Source organism: Vespula vulgaris, chromosome 22 (genome assembly GCF_905475345.1).
Source record: "Vespula vulgaris chromosome 22, iyVesVulg1.1, whole genome shotgun sequence".
In the NCBI taxonomy this organism is placed as follows: domain Eukaryota; kingdom Metazoa; phylum Arthropoda; class Insecta; order Hymenoptera; family Vespidae; genus Vespula; species Vespula vulgaris.
The window spans coordinates 1732501-1756052 of record NC_066607.1 but is presented as its reverse complement, the minus strand read 5'-3'; the positions used below and the strand labels follow the sequence as shown (position 1 = coordinate 1756052).

Below are 23552 nucleotides of genomic sequence, written 5' to 3'. Positions count from 1 at the left end.
GGTATAACCGAGGTCTGTCTCGAGACTGGTACCAAACGGTCCTCCTACCCTTTTCCTCATCCACTCTTTCCCTACTATGTTAACCTAGGATTAACCCTTGCTCACACGGTCGAACCTTTGGCGACGATTCGACAAGTATTTGGAACATTATTCGATAAGAAAATTTTACGATACTCTTCTATACTTTATATATATATATATATATATATATATATATATATACAATATAAATAATATATATATATATATTAGTATACATATGTAAATAAAATATATATATTAAATATAGATTTATTGAATTTAATTATATTGAAATTATAGATATTTAAATTATAAATAAATGTGTATACGTGTATTTCTGTATGCACGCGCGCTTATTTATGTATATGTGTATTTGTCTGTTTGTTTGTATTCGTGTGTTTGTATGTGTATGTGTGTGTGTGGGTGTGGGTGTGTGTGTCTATCTGTGATAGATATTTGAAATTAGACGAGCTTTCTAAGAGCCGAGAGTTCGATCAAAGGATACGTTTGATCGAAGCTTTATCAAAGCGTTTGCGTTGACCGTTTTCGTCCTATTCCACAAATTATTACCTCCTTACTTATTCTCCTATTTCCCCATTAAATAATTCCGAAGGTAATCTCGATATCTCTCTTTGTTTTTTTTCGTTTTATTAGAAAAATAAATATGTTCTCCATTAAAAATTTCATTGAAAGCAATCGTTATCGACGATACGATACAGATATTATTATTAAAAATTGAGAAATATACTTATTGTTACTTCATAATTTCTATCTTAGAATATTTATTCGAAACGCTCTATGTCAGTCAATTATATTTGTGAAAATAATGCAATCGGTGATATCAGTATCGTCGAATAGAAAATATTTTAATAATTTGCAAATTGACGTGGCTTCTGTACGTTTAATAGCGATGTTGTTTTATAGAATAATATTTGCCTATAATTGTGGCTAATTAAATACATTACATTTAGTAATTTGTATCTACTAATTTCAATTGGAGCAAATAATATACGACGGCAATTATGAAACTAAATTATATATCTAATATGTAAAATATATATTTTTCAAATAGTACTTGCGAAATTGGAATGGAGAATATTGAACGTGTTATTTTTTTATATCATTCTTTTTTTCTTTACTTTTCTTTCTTTTTTCAATCTGAAAATAATCACCAATAAGGTGATTCACGAGGATACTTAAACAGCTTCGTTTTTTTGCAAATTTTAATTCGTACTCTCGTTAAATGCATCATACATAGATATATGTATATACATACACACACACACACATATATGTATTTAAGGATTAAATACGTAAGTACGTCTGTATGTATTTAAAGATCGACAAAAGTCAAGGACTCTTCCGAAGACCTATATATAAAATTACGATTCATGCGAAGAAGCCGAGATAGTCACGTAGATAGATAAATAGATACTTTCTATATCCACTACGCTAGAACGAATCTAATCGAGATTTATTTAACTTTTAACAGATCTACCTTTAATATATCGCAAACGAAAAAAGAGAGACAAACGAGAAAAGAACAGAAAAAGAAAGAAAGAAGAAACAGGAAAGAGAGAAAAAAAGAAAAAAGAAAAGGAAACACACAAAGATTCTGCACGTTTTGAAATTTCGTGAAATTTCATGAAAGATCGCGAATCGCGTTTTCGTATTCATTGTCCCAACGATATTACTCTTTCCGTACGCGTTATCAACGTAGAAATCACATTATCTCGAATCTCGCTTGAAGAGAGGTACGATATACACAGACACACGTATATACATATATACGTACATAGATATACGATTTAGAATGCATCATAGGTAAATGAAGTTGCCGAGAATGCACAAAGTTAACATCCATCATTACGTGTTTCTTAGGTAGATTCCTACCATCAAATATCATCGAAAGTTATCCAAAAGTAACGTAGAGATAAGCTGGATAACGTTCTCGTGAAACATATGATTCGCGAAATATTCACGAAGACTCTTGCCGATATCTCGTATCTTTTCTCTATTCATATGAATGTCTCTTTCTCTCTGTCTCTTTATCTAACCATCTATTTATCTATCTATCTATCTATCTTTCTCTTCGCGTTAATAAAGACGACAAGGTAGACGACGAATATTTAGAATGCGGTCGTACCTATATCATGCTGCGCTACGTTACGATAACGACCTAATTAATTATCCGTGAGAAAATGTGATAAAACTTGTCTGTACGCCATGATTATCCCGTTATCTACGTTAGATGACGTCGTACATACATAGATACGTGTATACACGTATTTTATACAGGGTAACGTTAGAGATACCGAATATGAGACATGTGCTTAATACGTGAGACCTCCTTCCCCTTACCCCCACCCACACCCCCACCTCAACCCCCACCATTCTCCCTTTCTAACCTCAACTACTATCTCGTCTCCTCCCTACGGTATTTCCACTAGGAAGGATTGCAATACCACGGCAACGGTTTAGAACTATTAAAACGAACGACAGTGACGTCATCTAACGTAGTCCTCCTCCTCCTCCTCCTCCTCCTCCTCCTCCTCCTCCTTCTCCTCCTTCTTCAACCCTCGCTCACCCTATGAAACCTCATCGCTCACGCGTTAACTCTTTCGGGGTTAATTGGGCTAAAAAGCTGTCTCAACTTTTGCTTAGTTTTTTATACGTGTTTAAATATATTTTGAGCCATCTCGAAAAGTTGGAGAGTATTTTATAATGGTATAGTTTAGATTTATATGTATATATACATTTATATATTGTTTTAAATATATGTGTATATATATATATGTATAAATTTATATGTTATGTTTATACATATACATATAATTTCTAATATATTATCTGAAAAAATTGAAACAGATTTGGAAGAAAAAGATTTTAATATTTACAGCATTAAACATGTTATAATATACATATAAGTATATATATGTATGTATGTATGTATGTATGTATGTATGTATGTATAAGCGATATATTTGATGAAAATATTATTTTTATTGAAGAATTGAACTCGAGAGAAGAAGAGAAGAATGCAAGCGTATACTGGAAGAAAACGCAAAATCCGTCGTCCCGTTCGGATCGCAAGGAATAAACGACAAGCAGTCCGATATAAAGATCCGATCTTATCGAGAGAGAACGATGAAACGTAAGTAAATTTTTGAGATATGATTTGTTTCAAGAATCCCTCGCGATTCTAACAAATCTACCATTAAAAAACATTTAAAAAAAAAAAAAAAGAAAAATTAAATTTAACATCACAGACACACGCACACAGATGTTGTATATAGATACATGCATACATAGATAAAGATAAATAAATAGATAGATAGAAATATATTAGATAAATAAAACAAGAACGTTCGATAGTCCTCGTCTAGTTGTATAAAGACGTATAGTATCTACAATAGTACAGTACAGTATAGTACAGTATGCATAATCCACGTAACATCTTGTATTACCTTGAAACAATATTATCTTAGAGAGAAACTTGTAATTGGGGAGTACATGTAATCCTAGGATAACGAGAAGGTTAAGGAGATAGATGAGATCGTTACCGATCTCATTACTCGCGTAGCTTCGACGGATGATAAGAAGAAAGAAACAGATACAGATACTAAAGCAAAGGGACGAACGAAACCCTAATAGGGACGACGAAAACGACGACTATGATATCTTAGATATAACACAGCATCCTGACGACAATTCAGACACGAAGATAAGCGAGAAGAACACTTGCTCGCGTTTATCTCTCTCTTTCTTTCTTTTTCTATCTATCTCTATCTTTATCTCTTTCTCTCTCTTTCTTTTTTTCTTTTTTTGCTAAAGATAAAATACCACCGCGTAAATTCTACCTGTCGGATTATCCTTCTCTCTCTTTTTTCTCTCTTTCTCTCTTTCTCTCTTTCTCTCCGTCTATCCGTCCGTCTGTCCCTTTTCCATAGCTTTTTATAACTCCATCATCAATAATCGTATTTCCGTTTTCGTCGTTCGTTATTCTAAATCCCATCAAAATCCAAGCGAACTTTTATTCTTAAAATTCTTTAATAATCTCATTCGCGATACGATTCTTTGATTTTAAAAGATTACTCATGTTCGTTCGTAAAAACTCTCCTTTGTAAAAATTGTCGATTATTTAAAGGAATCTTTGATTTTACAGGAAAGTTTAGAAGGTGTTTGATAGATAAGTAAAATTCCGGAGGATTATCGAAAGTTTAGAAAAAGGAATTTTTTTTTTTTATTTGTTTCATGTAAGTAGGTACTTCTGATGAACGAATGGATGTTAAGAGGCATTTTAAAAAAATAAAAAAAATAAATAAAAAAGAGAGAGGGAAAAGAAGAAAAAAAAAGAGAAGCAAACAAACAAAATACGATATATCTGCTAATTAATCTAAAGACCGATCCTCCTGCTAATTACTCTAAACGACCTTCGAACAAATCGTTCGGTATCCCGAGCACGAATTAGTCGCTACTTCGCATGCTTTTCACGAGTTTACGATAAGCTTTAACATTAGAATTCTTTTTCTTCTCTCTCTCTCTCTCTCTCTCTCTCTCTCTCTCTCTCTCTTTTATTTCTTTTTTATCTACCAATAGGAGTCAAAATTACTTGCTTGAATATTTCTTTTTTTTTCTTTTTTTATCAATGACTACATTTTGCTTTTAATATATTCTATTTCTTAAAACTTGTTTTTCATCAGTTTGTTTTTCATGACTTCATACTGAAGCATGTAAATGATTTATTTATCAGGTAAACGATGACAATGAAAAATATTACGTATAAATATATATATATATACATACACACATATGTTTGTAGTAAATTTACTATCATATTTACTAGTATATGTTTAATAATACATATGCATATTATAAAGTTACTTTATTTTCAAGAAAGCAAATTTTATATATATATATACATATGTGAGATTATTTTTATTAAAAATGTTATATTTATTTCTACATTGTCGTTAGGTATAACAAAAATAAGTTTAGTTTAAAAAAAGAAATAACAAATTTATATATACAAAATATTCGTTTTCGTCGATAACACATTCTTTTTAAAAACAAGAAATTTTGATACCTCTGGTAGAAACAGATATACGTATGACATTGATAGTTATAATGTTAACCCTTTCGCCGGCCCTTTCGTGGAATTAGTCGACAGAACTATTACTGCTATCACTATAACGAGAGTTGAGAATCACAAGTGTACAATTCAAAGTACAAACTAACATCCATAATACTTGATCGTATTATCCAAATTATTTGTTCCTTACTCAATTAATATGATACTTGAACAATAAATTTAATAAATACAATTAACAACAATACGATAAAATTAATATACAAATACAAATTACAAATAGAATCTCGCGTGATTAAACGTTAACGTTAAAATTCGATTTCATTCGAGATTTTATTCTCTTCTCTTCTTTTCTTTTCTTTTCTTTTTTTTTCCTTTCCTTCATTAATTTTTTCCTCCACGTATACGTATATTTTCAAAATGTTCATTCAATTATTACTTTCAACATTATTTCCATTTATTACTTATTACGATTATTCATTACTCGTTGTTATTTTCCTTTCCACACTTAAATAAAAATGCATGGATTCTCGATGTTAAAAAAAATAAATAAATAAATGAATAAATAAAAAAAGAAAGAAAATTAATACAACATAGACCGATAATAACGTTCTTATTATAAATCCGATAAAAAGTAAATACATACGTGTAATAACAATTAAAAAAAAAAAAGAAAAAAAATAATAATAATAATAAGAATAATAATAATAATAAAAAGAAAAATCAATTTAATTTCATTTTCCCGATTTTGAAAAACGATATTTCAAAAGAAATCAGGAATCTCACTGACACGAGAATAGATATCAAGATACGCTAAGTTCACCGAGAGTTCTTAATATGAGGAAAATTTTCTCGGTTGACTATAGAGTCAACTTTGGTTTGGTATAAGCCGAACTTTCAACATACGGGTGACTATAGTCACGTTTAGTAACCTGTCTGATGGAGAAAGGGTTTAAGTAACTTTTCTCGCTACTCGTATAGCAATCGCTTCATTCGCATCACCGTAAACAACGACGAGACGAGGATTAATGCAAGCAGTCGCGTTCCTTTGTGGAAGACCACAGTGAACTCCTTCGAACCGTTAAACTTTTGTCATTTCTCTCTATCTCTATCTTTCTCTCTCTCTCTCTCTCTCTTTCTCGTATACTTCACCCTATACCCTTTTATATAAACACAACTGTTACTTATCCGCTTTAGGACAATACCTTAGGGACGAAACGATCAAAATACAAGTCGATATCGTAAAAAAAAAAAAAAGAAAATATGATAACAACTTCCTATTGGTTTAATCTTTTCCTTTACTCTTCTTCTGCTTTTTAATTTCCTCTCTCTCTCTCTCTCTCTCTCTTTTTTCCTTTTTTTTTCATTTCTTTCTCGCAACAGAAAGGATACGACAACAACTGCTTAACCCCTTTTCTTTTGCTTCGATTTCTTTCCTTTTTTTTTTTTTTTTCATATTTATTTTGTTCATTCTCCTCTTTCTTTTCTTTATTTCTTACCTATCAACAACGATCTCGTGTATTTCGTTCGAAATGAAAAATACGAAGAGTCAATATCGTTGTTTTTATTAAACATGTTATTTACTTAGACGTTCATTTACGGTAAGTAGTACGTTGGAATCGTTCTTTGAATAAACTTACGTAATTTAAAACGATCGAAGGAATTTTTCCATTTGCTTTTCTTTGATCAAATATCGTATGACTTTATTAAGTCTATGAAACTAAGTAACATAGTAATGGAAAGACATAGCCCAATAGAATGAGATCCAAATTGAAGGTATCCAGGATCGACAATATCGATCGTTCGCAAAACCCGAACATGATTCGCGTTGCTCGGTAATTTCGTTAGGGTGTATTCTCGTGCGTGCTTGGAATGATATAAGGAGGGTTTCAAACAAAAAGGGGAAGTAACAGAAATGCTACGGTAGGAGGTCTTTAACCCTAAACCTTCGAACTCGTTAGATACATTATTCTTCAAAGTGGATTCACGCGATAATTACTAATAACATTAACGATGTCATAATGGAAATAGATAATAGAAAAAGAAATAAATAGGAATATAAAGGAAAGAGAAAAAAGAAAAAATTCGACAAAAGTTGTATTATCGATCTTGAATGAAAATATTGAAGTAAGGAAATATTGATGTCGAATAGAATTAAAATATTAAATACTTATTAAAAATACGATAAATCATGCAAACCAACAAGATAATAATATTTTGTTTTTCTCCCGGTTTCTTTCTTTCTTTCTTTTTTTTTTTTAAATATTATCTTTCTGTGCCGCTAAATTTCATATTTCTCTTTTTCTTTCCGATGCATTTCATACATAGATATGCTCATTTATAACAAATAGTTCGATGAGATTACGAGAGTAAAATAAAAAGGGAAGAGTTGTAAGATCAAGTTAATAGGATTAATCCGCTTTCTCTGATAATGTCAATTTTCTGTCTCATTTAATCTGTTATTTCTCTTTCCTTTCTAACCAATCTAATATACACACACACACACACAAATATATATATATATATATATATATATATATATTCTTGCCTGTATCAAATAATTTTTATCATTAAAAAGAATAGATAAGAAAAGAATAAAAATAAAATAGATAATCACAAATAAAAAAGTCTATGTTTACGACAGCTGTGTTTCTTCGTAATTAACGCAGTCTGCGATTAAAAAAAAATAAATAAAATAAAATAAAATAATAATAATAATAATAATAATAATAAAACAAAAGAAAGAAAGAAAAAAGAAAAGAAAAAAAGAATTATATTAACAAATCGAAGATGGATCTACCGAACGAAACGAAGAAAGGAAAGTGGAAAAAAAAATATATATATATATATATATAATAAAAATAAAAAATAAAAATAGAAAAATATATATGTATATAAAAAAGAAAAAAAAAGAAAAAGAAAAGAAAAAGGAAGAGAAATAAGAAGAAAAGAAAATCATTAATCGAAACGTAATGCGAATTTGCCTGGCGACGTCGACGCGGTTGTCTCGCGCGTCTGGTATGAATTGCGAATCGCATCGTCCAGCTATGGTTTCCATGGGAACCCATCCACAGTCGATTTTCCCCGGGAGAAACGCGCTTAATTCGATATTCCTTTAGAAGGTATCGTGCACTTTGCAAACGTATGCGAAACGTATAATGTATTCGGTTTAGTATACAACGTCTTTCGAATTGATTCGCATTAGAGATTGACGAAAAGGGTTGTGTAAAGTTTCGTTCTTCTTTAATTCTATTCCTTTATTTATCTTTTCTTATTTTCTTATTTCTTCTCGTAGTATATTTACGGTCTTCTTAGATGGATCATAAACGATAGTTAAAAGAGACTAAAATCATCACATCGTCTATTGTATTCGATATGTTTCTTTCTTTCTTTCTTACTTTCTTTCTTTGTCTCTCTTTCTATATATTCATCTATCTATTTATTTATCTATTTATTTATCTATCTATCTATCTATGTCTCTGTCTTTGTCGTCCTCTTGTTCCTTCTACCTTTCATTCAATAACAAGATTCGTCTAGACACGGTCGGCATTACTATCGCTCGGGATTACTGTCCTAATGTAAAGCAAATGCGAAGAGGAGACGCCAATGAATTTGCGATTTTAAAATATTCGATCGATCGTGGCTGATATCGTTTCTTTTAAATACAAAAAAACAGGAGAGAAAAAGAGAGAGAGAGAGAGAGAGGGAAAGATTGTGATATTGGAAATTGTGAAATTGAAAAAATTGTGAAATTGGAGAAAAGGTTGTAAAATATTTTCAAATATTTTTTATATTCTTTGAGATATCCTATAAATAAAAAAAAATATATATATATACGCGCTTACTTTATATATACTACGCATACTTTATATATAAATTTTATATTATATATATATATACACTCGATTTTATCGTATCACGAACGAATACTCTCAACCATTCTCTTTTCTAACCTTTCAACTTTCACGACCATCCCCATCGTTCTTCGTGATATATCGAAAAATCTACCTCGCTATTGGATCATTGCGAAAAAAGGGTTTTGTTCTAGAGAGAGGAAAAAAGAAATTAAAAAAAAAAAAAAAGAAAAAGAAAAAAGATAGTCGAGAATTAACGCAAAAAAGCATTAGCTATTTAAAAGTTTCTACTTTTATTGTCTTTAAAAGTCTATAAGATTAAATCTTTGTCTTTACTTTGTCCGAGCCTTACTATCTTCGATGAAACTTAAGTAGAGATCCCATTAATGAGACGGTAGGACATCGGATGGTAATCTTTTTTTTTTTCTAAGAAGGCAGGAAGCGAGATGAGAAGAGGTTGAATCAAATATTAAAGAAAAAAAAAAAAAGGAAAAAAGAAAAAGGAACAGAAACAAGGAAGGAAAGAAAGAGAAATATATACTTTAATTACATTTTTAAAATATATTATTAATTTAAAAATATAATTGAATTCAATTATATTTAAAAAAAAATATATATACATATTCCTTTTTTTCAATTCAATTTATACATTTGAAAAAATTATTAAATTCTTGAAAAAATTAATTAAACATATCTGTAAAAAAATTTTCCCTGTAAACGTACAAAAAATACGAAGACACAAGTTTTAATCGCGAGAATTTCTTATAAGAGAAAAGAGAGGAAGAGAGAAACATGAAATGAAAGAGAATCGAATTTTCTTTGTTAAATGAACAAAAGGACAATGTTACTTAGCGAGATATCGAAAGCATCGATGCGTGTCTTAAGATATTGCGTTCGATTCGAAGCAAGCAAGGAAGCAAGCAAGCAAGCAAGCAAGCAAGCAAGCAAGCAAGCAAGTAAGAAAGTAAGTACTTTATACTTCGCGAAAAACGATTAGAAACTCCTTTTGTAAGAGTTACTAACGAACGAGTGAGATCTCCTTTTAAAAGTAACAGTTCTTTTAAAAAGCATTGACCGAAGACGACGACGATGACGACGATACAGTAGCAAAATCGATAAGGAACGAGAGAACGAAAGGAAAAGGAAAAGAAAAGAAAAGAAAAAAGAAATAAAAAGAAAGAAACGAACAAACGAAAAAGAAAGTAAAAAAGAGAGAAAAGAACGAGGGAGGAAGGAAAAAGAAAATGAAGAAGAGGAGAGAAAAAAAAAGAGAAGAAAAGAAAATAAAGAAGACAAAAAGAAAAAAGGGAGAAATGAAAAATAAATAAATAACAAAAGTAATGAAACGTAATAACAATTGATACGATTAGAAATGATTAAAAAAAGAAATTTATTGATCGATTAATTAATTAAAAAAAAAAAAAAAAAAAAATACACAGAAAGAGAGAGGATGGAGTGGTAAAAAGGAAATAGGAAAGAAAAAGAGATAGAACAAAAGAAAAAAAAAAAGAAAAGAAAGAAAAAAGAATAAAAAAAAACAAACAAACAAACAAATAAGGAAGCAAACAAATTCTTTTCGAACGAATCGGAATATAGTAATCTTTTTGAAAAGAGATCATCGATTTGAAAGATGTCCCTCGACGTGAATACGAGAAAACGCGAAATGTATGTACTACGATTGAGAGAGAGAAAGAGAGAGAAAGAAAAAAGAGAGAGAGAGAGAGAGAGAGGATTTTCATGCCATTGTACTGTGCTTCCTTTATTCCCGCAAAGCATTGTGATTCGCGTGTTGTAGGTGCGAGAAATCGGTAGAGAAGTGGATGGATAGTAATCGATGTGTTCTGTCGCTTCGTTTCTCTAGTAGGGGGTGGGAAGGGGTGAATAGGAGGAAATAGGGAAAGATATCTCATCCAGAAACATTTTTTTTCTTTGCACGCTTCGATAGAAAACAAAAACACAAAAGGAAAAAAACAAAAAAAAGAAAAAACCTATCGATTGATTCGCTTACAACTATAATATTCGAAGGATAAGAACAATCGGATTTGTAACTATACTCTCGATTGTCGTACATTTTGCGTAAAAATTTTATTCGAGAAAGAAAAAAATAATGAAGGGAAAAAGTGCGAGAAAAACGTATCGATTCGCTTACAACTATGGTATGTATTCGATGGACGAAGACAATCGCGATTATATTATCAATTGTAGATTTTATGTAAATTATAAGAAACAGAAAATTGATAAAAAAAAGAAGGAATGAAAGTGAAAAGAAAGCGTTGATAAGCTTGTAATTATAATATTCGAAAGACAAATCGGATTCATAATTATAGTTTTAATTGTCGTAGATTTTATCGAACTATAGTTTGCTAGGTGTATGTACGACAAGGTATAAAGAGCGATATAAGATGAAAAAATTTTTTAAGAATCCTATTGGCTATGTATACAGTTGAAATTACTTTAATAATATCATCGATTAAATTCATGTCTAAAGATTGTTCTCATCTTTAAAATATGACGAAGATGTCATTTATTTGATAACATCTTTAACGGTATATACTATTAATAATACGTTAGTTAACTAAAACGAAAATGTAGATTCATATACTATTATTTTGTTAAAAATAATATATTTTCTTATTGTTTGAGATTATCGAGAAAGAAGAACGTATATTAGTATTGTTCTATCGTATCTGAAAACGAAAAACTCGAAATATAATATTTTCGATTTTCGATAATATATCGGTTTCGATAATAACGCTTGGCAAAATATCGATATCCAAAAAATATCGATTTTAAGTTATTGTATAAAAGAGATGAAGATAGACACGAAAAAATAAAAAGAGACAGAGAGAAAGAGAGAGAGAGAGAAAAAGAGAGAGAGATAAATAGATAGATAAATAGAATAAAGTCTATCTCTTCTATAACATTTCGTTTCGTTCTATTTAAACCAATATATGTTTAGATACCGATACTATTCCAATCTCGATATTATTTCGATTTCATTAACAACGATTGGCAAAATATCGATATCCAAAAAAATACTGACTTTAATTTACCATGAAAAAGGAATGAAGATAGAACAGAAGATAGAAAGAAAAATAAATAGATAAATAAAAAAGAAGACCGATCTCTTCTAACGTTTACTTCGTTCTATCTGAACCTATATATTTTCGATTTTCAATATATATATGTATATCGATTCCTATATTTATCGATTTCGTTATTATTTCAGTTTCGTTAAGAACGACTGACAAAATAATATCAACATTGTAATAATAATTGTTGAAAAATAAATTTCATGTTATTCTGGTGAGAGAATAAAAAGGGAAAAAAATTAAGATAAAAAGAGACAGAGATACAAAAAGAAAGACAAAGAGAGAGAGAGAGAAAGAGAGAGATAAATAGATAGATAAATAGAATAAAATCTAATTCTTGGAACGTTTTTCTTTCGTACTTAATAGTCGATTAGCTATGCGTATAGAAACTGATCGAGTCGGTACTCGATGCTTGCTTGCTTGCTTGCTTGCTTGCTCATTCGTTCGCTTGGCCATCATTTCAGTGGCAAATACTGCGCTTGGAAAATATCGGATTTCCCGTGCAAACGAGGCGTGCAGTTGAGTGCCTGTTGAGCAATTCCATGCATTTGTGAGCGAGCACGTGGATATCCGGGAATAATATTCCGACAATGTTTCGTTCTCTCTGCCGACGTCACATCTGACGTTCGATCGGATCAAAGATATAGCAAAGTTACAGCAGGGAGAACCTGTTTTCGTTCGTGAGAATCGTATCGGTGGAAAATCGTGTCGAAAAAAAAGAAAGAAAGAAAAAAGAATTTCCATGGAAAAAGAAAAGGAAAAAAAAAAAACAAATAAAAAAGAAATCAAGGAACGAATACACAACGTTTTAGTTTCGATCGTTTTTCAATCAAGTTTCTTTCGAGGCATACGTATGTATTATATTTACGTATTGTAAATCAAATATATAGTTATTATTTAGTATATAGTTATTTATATATATATTTTTTATTTTTTTTATATATATGTATATATTTTATTTTATTATATATATATGTATTACTTAGTTATATATATATCAAATAAAAAAATATATAAAAAAACATATATATATATATAAGTTTTACGTTAACTTGAACGTTATCTCGTTTCTCGTTTGGAACATTTACGGAGGATTGAATTCGCTTAGAAAGGAGATCAGGCAGGAAGAGGGCAGAAAAAAAAGAAGAAAAAAGAAAGAAAGAAAGAAAAAGAAAACAAAGAAAAAGGAAACGAAAAGAGAAAAATCCGTAGAGAAGAAAAGTATCTGAAAACTTTTGTCCGGATTAGCTGATATAGAAAAAGCTACTACGAACCTGAACTGGCCGATCACTTTTCGTTATTACCTACGTTAAATTACAAAGAACGTTTAAACGGATTGTTTAATTCCACTTGCATTTATCCTCTTTCATTTTCTCTCTTTCATTCCTCTTTCTCTCTTTTTCGTTTTTTTTTATTTTCTTTCAAGAAATTCGTTCAACGTCATCTCTCTCTCTCTCTCTCTCTCTCTCTCTCTCTCTCTCTCTTGCATCAAAGTTTTTCATATATTATATAATAACTCGTTCATTTCATATTTTCTATTTCTTTTTTTTTTTCTTCTTCTTCTTCTTCTCTTTTGATCTCTCTATTCTTCTCCTTTCTTTTGAAAATCAATTTTTGCAAATAAAACACAAGTATTTAACGTGATTAACCACAGGAAATTTACAGAATGTTTATTTACACTAACTAATCCTTAATATCAAACATTGAACATTCTGTTTTCCCAAACCTTCTGTTGACGGAAATATCTAGCATATAGATCGTAATAGCGATAAACGTAAACCGCTATATACCGAATATCGAATAATGTCCGTTGTATGGAAAACATAATCCGTAATACTAACTCACGTACCGTAATAAAACTAACAATTTCGAATTCCACATATGGCAAAGTGTTTTGGAATTGAAAACGCATGTATGAAATAATTCATTTACCACAGTTGATTATAATTTTTGGTATTGTTTATTATTATAATTCGTTTATAATTCTTTATTTCCTCTTTTTTTTTTTTTTTTACTCTTTTATACACACATACACACATATATGTATAATAATTAAATATATATAATTATGTACAGTACATACTTTTTATATTTGACTTTTATTATTATATTGAAATTTAATTAAATTATATTATATATAAGATATATAATGTGGATTTTAGTATTAAATTAAAATCTTTCAAAATAAAATTTAAGAAAAATTATCACAAAGAGTTATATATATATATATATATATAGTATTGCTTATAAATGTGTGTGTGTGTGTGTTAGCATTAAAAGGTTTCCATCACATGTGTATATAACTATTACGTAGAAGTACTTAAATAACATTGATTCTAACCGAAACTTTGATAAATCATTTCTCTGTACCGTTACATTCGCCGAATCGAAAACACGTTTTCACCGATGTAAGAGGGTTATCTCGGAACGGTAGTTACCAAAGGGATGAAAATCTGTTTTCGTCTCGGTGGATTAAATAAAAAGACGCGTCTACGGTAAATTGCCATACTCATACACGAGTTATTTTCTACCCTCTTTCGTAATTCTCTGAGAAAGAGAGTAAAAGACTATATAAAAGAGAAAGAGAAAAAGAGAGAGAGTTCATCTTTATTTCTCACATAAAAGACGAAATTTCGATCGATCAAGGCACGAATTTAACGACATTAAAATAAATACGTATATCCTACGATATTCTTCATAAAATTTATTCGAAAGGATAATGATAAGAAAAATGAAAGTTATGATTATAAATATAATATATATATAAAGTTAATAAAGGATAATTGTAATTATGATTCGTACGTGATATCAACGTGAGACGAATGATTTTTCTTTTTCTTTGTTTTTGTTCTTCTTTTTTTTTTTTAACTTTGTAGTTTGTAGTTTTTTAGTTTTTTCTTTCTCGAAAAGCGAGAACTCGGATAGAGAATCCATTAACGCTTGGCCAAACCGAGAACGAAATTCAGTTGTACCAGGTGTGATCATTCATGGAAGAAACTTTATTTATCTATCTATCTATCTATCTAGGAGAACTCTCTCGTAACCCTCGAAATTGGACTGAATTAAATTGAGAGATTCTCCGATTTGTCTTCGCCGATAGAATCGATCTTTTAAAACAGATTTTTACTTTTCTTCTCCCATCCCGTTTATCCTTTCGATTTTAATTTCTCGTCGTTGTATCTTATAAATTTTATAGCGATATCGATATTACATTGTTTACAAATTTTCTATACATTATATTGATCTAAATGTACGTTTTTTTATTTTTTTTTTTTTTGTTTTATTTTTTTTAATAAAAACTTAATTAAGGAAGAATGAAAGACTATATAATCGTGATAGTATTGAATTAAAGTGGAATGAAAAAAAAATGTTAAATAAAAAATATAATATGAATAATAGATTACACGAAATAAAAATTCTATATAATAAATTATAGTAAGTAATAAATTAATAAAGGAAAAAAAAAAACAAATAATAAATTTAAAAATGAATCAACGAAGAAAATTTCATACGCGATAATAAATTTATTTTCGATTGTCGTGTCAAACGATTAAAATTATTTATTCCTTTAATTATTATTTCTTTTTTCACCGATTGTCATACAAATCTCATTATTACACTTCACATAGTTTAATCGATATACATTTTGGAAATTGTTTAATTTACTTTATTACTATCACATCATACGATTCTGTAGTTTTTAAATTCTTCTTTTATTTATTTATTTATTTAATTCTTTTAATTAATTTTCTTTTTTCTTTTTTTTTTATTGCTTACTTTATCTCAAGGGGAAAAGATAACTTGTTGCTTGTTGCTAGTTATTATTATCACGATGGAATTCTAATTTCTTGCGAGGAAGGAGAGAGAGAAAAAAAAAGAAAAAAAAAAAAGAAAAAAATAGTTAACTTGAGACGCTGCAGAGTATTAAGAGGCAACAACATAAACGCACGATCGCGTTAGAGTTTTCACGCGATTTCGTGTAACTATATAATCCTCTTAGACCATACGGCAAAGCTTTAAGTAAGTATCTCGAATACGAAAGTAGTTTGAAAAAGCTTCTAGAATGAGCGATAAACAAAAAATATATCTATACATAGTTAAAATAAATACAAATTAATATGTTCTTCCTAAATGAAAGAAAATCATTTACGAAAAATTTAAGTATTTTGAACATCTTTTTTTCTTTTTTTTTTTTTTTTGCAAAATGGAAATAAATAAAATTAAAATATTAACAATATCACGGTATTGTGGATGGTTTATTTCTGTAAAAATGATTTTTTCATTCGATTTTGATTCGAGACGGATTTTATATTCTGTACGGATTTTTTTTTTTTTTTTTTTTTTATATATATAAAAACAAGATTATTAAAATTCCAATACTGTTCTTCTAAAACAATGTTTCAGCTAACGAACTAATCGACTTATTTCTTTTCTTTTCATTTCTTTTTTTTTTTTTCTTTGATAATAATTTTTAACACTTTTCCGATAAGTTTAAAACTCGAAAACTCATCGATGAAAAATTGAGACTTCATAGGAATGCATATAATATATTTATTTTGTTCTTTTTCTTTTTTTCTTCTTAATTTCCTCATCTTTCACAATTTTAAATATTTATGCAAATAGCTGCAACATTAATACACAAGACAGTAATAAAAACTTGATAATCTTGTTTCTAAAAAAAAAAATTAAGATGATACCAATGGATTTTGAATTTTTATAAATAAGTTCACACGAATTATATAATCAATATACAAACAAATTGATTAGGAGAAAAAAACTTTTTTATAAAAATAAAATAAAATCGAGTAACATTGACAAATGTGTAATTATTAAATTTTTCAATATATTTTATTTCTATTTTCACAAAAAAAAAAAAAAAAGAAAAAAATCTCAAAATACGGCCGATTTTTCGATATCAGAGAAGATGCATAGGTATTTTTTTTTTTTTTTTTCATTAATTTTTTTTTCTAAGAAAATAAAAAGAGAGTTTATGAGAACAGGTTTTTAAGCTTTTGCTTTTTTTTTCTATTTCGTTTTTTTCAAATCTATAAAGCCAAAGTCGAATCGGCTTACTGTTAAAGTAAGAGCAATAGACGAAAAACGAGGAGATTTGTTGAGCCAACAATAGAATATTGTCCCTGCTCTTTGTGAAAGGAGCAAAAAGAACGATTGGCGAATCCGATCTGAAAGTCCAAGATTTGATCTTGTCGATATTACCATGATGTATATATGTATGTACGAGCACACATACATGCAAACATTATGCAGAATATAAAGAAAGGTACGAAGCAATATTGTGGAGAAAAGATAGAGAATTCTTTTAGTATCTCTAAAATTGTCTTTTTTTCGTAAAAATTTCTCATAAATAATAGTATAGTATAGTATGGTATATTATGTATAGTATAGTATAGTATAGTATATATATAAATATAATTATATATAGTATTAATTAATACTAATATAATATATATATATTATATATAATATTATTAATTATTATTAATTAACTATATTATTATTTATATTATTATATATTATAATTATATTATATATTATTAATTAATTAATATTAATATATATATAACTATATAAAATAATAACAATAAAATAACATATATATATATACGTTAAATATACGTACAAATTAAATTATTATCACTAAATTAAAATACGCGTAATAAAAGCAATAAACATCAAATAATTGAATGGGCGTTCAAAAGAAAGAGGTTATTACGTTACATAAAACTTACATGAAAAAAAAAAAAAGAAAGAAAGAAAGAAAAAGAAAAGGAAAAAGAAGAATAAGAAAAGAAAAAATATTCCATCGAACAATATAATAATCAAAGAAGCAATGATTATTACTGCATTGCTATTTATTATTCAAAATGGAAGCTACGACGCGATGTTAAGCTACCACGCGAGTAGTTGTTTCATTACTAGAATGAGAATAAATCGATTTCATTCTATTTACATTATAACTATAAATTTTATAAAACTTAACCTACGACATTCTTCACCTATATGATAACCAACCCGTTCAATTATTAATGACTCATCCATGCCATTCGAAATTTAGATATACATATTAGAAATGATAATAAGGGTAAAACTGAACCTAACCTTTTAAAACTCATGTTGTCATTGACGAAGTAGCTTCTCTCGTTGGACGATAATAGTAACACGTGTAATAATCGGATCATGTAAAAGAAAATTGTTTCTTCGAGACGATCCTATAATCCTCTTAATATCTTCTCGTATTCACGTATTCGTAATTATCTCTCGTTTCTTTCTTTCTTTCTTTCTTTCTTTCTTTCTTCTTTCTTCTTTCTTTCTTTATCTTTCTATCTCTCTCTTTCTTTCGTTATGTGAAAAACTTCACGATAGACTCCAGAGGAAAGACACTCGCGAGTTTCGCTATCGATCGCAACACTCGACCACGATTATCACATCGAAGTTTGCATTGATGGTCACGCGACCGAAATCATCCGTTATATGTATACATATATATATGTATATATATATATGTATTTATGTATGTATATATAATACGACGACGAACGTATTAATATTTCTACACGACGAATAACGTTTAATGACGTTACGTATGTATATAAGTTAAAACGAGACGCGGCCGAATCTAATATGAGAAAACATTTCATTCGAATTCGCGAAAGTTACAATCGCAACGTCACGATCGTTAAGATGGACGTATTGTATCTCTGTGTGTGTGTGTGTGTGTGTGTGTGTGTGTGTGTGTGTGTTGTGTACGATGTATATACGATACGTGTATACGCGTATGTATGTCTGCTGTTTGTCTGACTACTTACGTGTATACGTGTGTATATGTGTAAATATATGTGTATATCTGATATGTGTATACGTATATATACATGTGTATCCGTACGTGTGTGTGTGTGTGTGTGTATAAATATGTAGAAAAACGGGATAACCAAACGAATATTTTTTCGTACGACGTGAAATATAATTCGTTCGACGCGTGACACGATCAATTATTATTAATAACACTTAACACCGTAGAAATTCATCACTAAAAATATCCGACGATTAACGGATTTCATATCCGTCATTTACATCGTTAACGACACCAACGCTAACGCACGAAAACTGTTTAGAATTTCCATCTTAACCGCCTTTTCAAACGCGACCGTTGGTTGATCGGTGAAATACTTACTTAGTTAGTTAGACATCGTGTACTTCCGTAATACGAGAGTAATATTCGTTATTAAGATGGCGCCACCAATGCAACGAACCATGGCGCGCTTTGCTACTACTCGATATGCATTTTCACGAGCCCATTAAGATTATCGAGAAAATTCTAACGACGAATAACCTTACGATGATTCTATACAACTTTAAGATGGTAACGTTCACATCTTAAATACTGTTACTTCCCAAAGAAATTTCGTTATTAACACGTTAACACACGTCATTATGAACGGAACATTAGGGTAACTCGTTAAAACGTTAAATCACGAGTATGTATGTATGTAAGTAAATACGTGACGCGCGCTACGCGTTGTTGTGTTACGTACTAAACGGAATTTAATCGAACTGAAGTCCGTTGAAAGAGAACCTTTAAGCAGTGCCCCCTTTACGAGCGTTTAGTAACTAAAACTTGGTAAAAACAAAAAAGGAGGGAAATTAATGTAGATTCGAGTACGTGTTTAACGAGAGTGCTCGATTATTCGAAGACGTACGTAAGGGTATTTATTCGTTATCGCGAAATAACCAACGAAACGAATCATCGCTTTTTGTCGTTCGTAATATTCCTTATTTTTAATATATTTCAATGTTAACGAGCGATCAGAAAACGATCCTTTCGTTTTGACTTTCAAGATTTATTCGACGAATTTATCGTATATAAATAAGCCACGCTAGAGTTTCTCCTAACAAATTACAGAAGTAAAGAAAGTAATAGAACTGTTTATCATTCGCAGGTGATCTACCATTGCTAAGCGGTGGCATTAATTCAAAGCTGCCAAGTGCGTCGGCGTTACTTGAAATCCGTGAAACAAAGTTCGCTGGAAAGGAGGCCGTTGCCACCAAGGATATTTATCCTGGAGATTGTTTGGTCGTTGAAGAACCATTGGCTGCTTGTCTTTTACCAGAGTTTTATGGTACTCATTGTCAACATTGCTTTTCGAGGTAAACGAAGCATCTATTTCAATAGTAACCGTACAGGTGGTTAATGCAGATGAATTTAATCATTGAAAATGTGAAAAGCTTGTAAAACTTCGACGAAAACTATTTTGTGGTTGATCGTTGATCAAAAATTTACTCGATCATCGAAATCCAACAACTTTTGGAACGATTTCTATTCCTCTTTTTTTCTTTCTCTATTTCTCTCTCTCTCTCTCTCTCTCTCTCTTTTTTTTTTTTTTTACAAAAACGAATTGATCTGATTTAATTTCTTTTTTGATTTTTTTTTGTTCGTTCGTTCGTTCGTCGTATCTCGGCAATGCCTGAAAAAGTTTTACTTGCTCGTAGAGTTTTACGATATTTTTCATGACGTATAAGAAAAAGAAATTAAAAAAAAAAGAGAGAGAGAGAGAAAGAAAAAAAAACGATTATCTCGTAGATATTTGCGTATGGATCGTAAAGATATATCCACTTTCCGTATGAGAATTTCAAATTTTCAGATTGAGAGCCCCGATTGGTTGCCCCGAATGTAGTACTGTAGCCTTTTGTGGAAGGAAATGCAGGGACGTCGCGATCTCGACATATCATAAATATGAATGCAAGATTCTGGCGTTATTGATAGGTAAGCCATGTAGGATTTTCTTTGCGCAATATGTCATGTATAATGGTCAGATTTCAAAACGAAACTTATCCTTTCGATCGGCCATCGATCGATTCTTGTTAGAAATATTAAAGTAATATTACTCTTTGTTAATATTATTATTAATATTATTATTATTATTATTATTATTATTATTATTATTATTATTATTATTATTATTATTATTATTATTATTATATTACAGTCATATTTATTCGATCGATATTTGTATTAATTAAACGTTAAATATTTAATAAAGTAAATTTAAATAAAATTTGAAATACGAATGTCTCGATAAGTATCTCTAATAAAATATGATATAATTACGTAATATCGTTATAAATAATTACAAGAAATTAATTAAACGTCTGAATTGATTATAAATACCGATATAAATAAAATACATATTATTATATTTGCAAATATTTTAATAAAAAATATCGACATTTTTTTCCATTAATCGTTATAATATTGATCAGTCATATTACGTAGCAATATTTTATTGTAAACTGATCATTTATTTAAGATATCTATTAAAAATGTTTGAAAATATTTATCGAATAAATGCTAGCCATTATATTGTATGATTTTTTTAATATAATCTTCTTTTTCTTTTTTATAAATAAAAATCGTAACGATTATAAATGTTTCATAGGTTCCGGTATGAGCATATTGAGCATGGTCGCTTATAGAATGATTACACAAGAAGGATTAAACAGATGTCTGAAAATTTACGACTTAATAGAGAACAAAACAATTAAAGAGGAGACTAAAAGCAACGATACAACGAATATAGAAACAGAATCGAAATTAAGTAAATCGGCTAAGAGAAGATTACGTAAGAAAAAGTTAAAAGATTCGTCTCTTAATAGAAACGAGGAAAATATCGATTCGAGTGAGAATAAATCAAAGAGATCTACGAACGATCAAAATACGATCGATGTCCGAGCTTACGAGTTAACGAATCATAATACTAAAAGATCACCGGCTGATTTTCTCGAGAGATCGCTTATGGCGGCATTTTTATTGAAATGTTTGCAAAGGGTCCATTTCTTCGAGGATACCTCACGTGATGACGGTAATTATTTTAATTCCAATTAATAATTACGAATGAGTTGAAAGTAAAATCGATAAAAATTTTCACGACGAGGAAAGCTCTCTTCTCGTTTCGAGGACTTTATTAATCTTCGAAAAGAATTTCACGTTCCAACGATAAACGTCCCATCTATTTTATAACAAAAATTTTCACAGAAATTCCTAACGCGACGGAAATTATCGTGGGTTCTTTACTCTTAAAGAATCTCCAATTACTTCAGTTCAATGCTCACGAATTCTTCGAGACTCGTGTAAATGCGAATCACCGTTTCCGTGGTAGCAAGCCGATTTATTTAGGAGTGGCAATATATCCTACGGTAGCTCGTTTCAATCACGATTGCTACCCCGCTGTAACGAGGTAATGTAACGAAGAAAAAATAAAAAGTCATTGTTAATCAAACTAATATCTAGTTCTCTTGGATAATATAAATGACGAGTATCAATTACAAAATAGGTATTTCGTTGGAAGGAACATCGTGATAAGAGCGACTAGAACCTTGAAACCGGGCGACGTCGTAGCTGAAAATTATGGTCCTATATTTACAAAAAGAAATCTCGAGGAACGTCAAAAAACGCTTTCCGGTAGATACTGGTTCAAATGCACTTGCAAAGCATGCAAGGAGGATTGGTCGCTTTTCGAAAACATGAGCAACGATTTGGCTAAATTAAGGTAATGCGAATGAAGTTGATTACTTAAAGTAAAAATTCGATCGAATTAAGGCTACCTCAACGAACAAAATTTTTCTTCATTTTCGTTAATAAAGATAAATCATTATCAGAGTCATTATTATTATTATGAAAGAAACTGTAACGTTATAAAACGAAGATTCTTCAGATTTATATTTTTAGGCTTGGTATAATGGGTCATGTATAGGATAAAGTAGTATTAGAAGATACTACAAAGAACAAACGATATAATGCTGTCAACTATTTTGAGATAGAATGTCTGAAGAAGTACTTACAAATGGTATCCTTTTTTAAAAGATACCTTTTATTACTTCGGTTTCCTTTCTCCTTTTTCTACATTGTAAGATTTCAGTATCTTTCAAGATCCAAAGAGATGTTCTTACCTTTACTGTTGTTGAAATGTATGCTTCGTGAACCATGAGATAGTATCTCGTTATATCTTTTCACATATTATTTCATTTTATATACCTTTGTACTAAAAACGTCGACGTAAAAAATCTCTAGAGATTTTTATTCTCTTTCTCTCTCAGGGAAAAGTTTAGGAGTTTAGAAAAAAAAAATTATTAAGAAAAATTGAGAAATACTTTTTTGGAAATAATCAAATCATTAATAATATTATAAACGTAATAATATTTTTATTATATTACAGATGTCCTACCGAAGGATGTACGAGATTACATCGACGACAAGAAATTACCGATAAAACGATAAAGTGTATTGGTTGTCAGAAAAAAATCAACCTCGTCGAAAGACTTAATTCTTTGCTTGAGTGTGAGGTACTCTATGTTCAAGGATTGGATAAAATGGAGGAAGAAAAGCCTGAAAAAGCTATAGAATTACTGGTCACAGCCATAAAGAAGTTTCATGAGATCGCTGTACCACCTCACAGAGACACGCACTTAGCGGAAATTGCA

The 23552-nt window shown here is 29.7% G+C and overlaps 2 protein-coding genes across 4 annotated transcripts in view; one reads left to right on the top strand and one right to left on the bottom strand.

Moving 5' to 3' along the window:
• The window catches only part of LOC127071501 (growth factor receptor-bound protein 14-like), a 423968-nt gene extending 404749 nt beyond the window's left edge, over window positions 1-19219 (bottom strand). For 2 of the 3 annotated variants that reach the window (XM_051010828.1, XM_051010817.1), the window contains exon 1: window positions 18177-19216. Coding sequence is in view for 2 of the 3 variants with exons in the window: in XM_051010817.1 (XP_050866774.1) it covers window positions 18177-18256 (80 nt within the window). In the remaining variant the exon portion in view is untranslated. Of the gene's footprint in view, window positions 1-18176 lie in introns of all 3 variants that reach the window. The other variant, XM_051010818.1, reaches the window with a different exon arrangement.
• Window positions 1-23552, top strand: part of LOC127071502 (SET and MYND domain-containing protein 4) — a 38065-nt gene that overhangs the window by 14006 nt on the left and 507 nt on the right. Inside the window, exons 4-10 of the mRNA XM_051010838.1 lie at window positions 3033-3175; window positions 20015-20222; window positions 20717-20838; window positions 21512-21934; window positions 22108-22309; window positions 22406-22621; window positions 23288-23552. The exon at window positions 23288-23552 is cut by the window's right edge and continues 507 nt beyond it. Of these exons, the coding sequence (XP_050866795.1) occupies window positions 3033-3175; window positions 20015-20222; window positions 20717-20838; window positions 21512-21934; window positions 22108-22309; window positions 22406-22621; window positions 23288-23552 (1579 nt within the window). The remainder of the gene's footprint in view (window positions 1-3032; window positions 3176-20014; window positions 20223-20716; window positions 20839-21511; window positions 21935-22107; window positions 22310-22405; window positions 22622-23287) is intronic.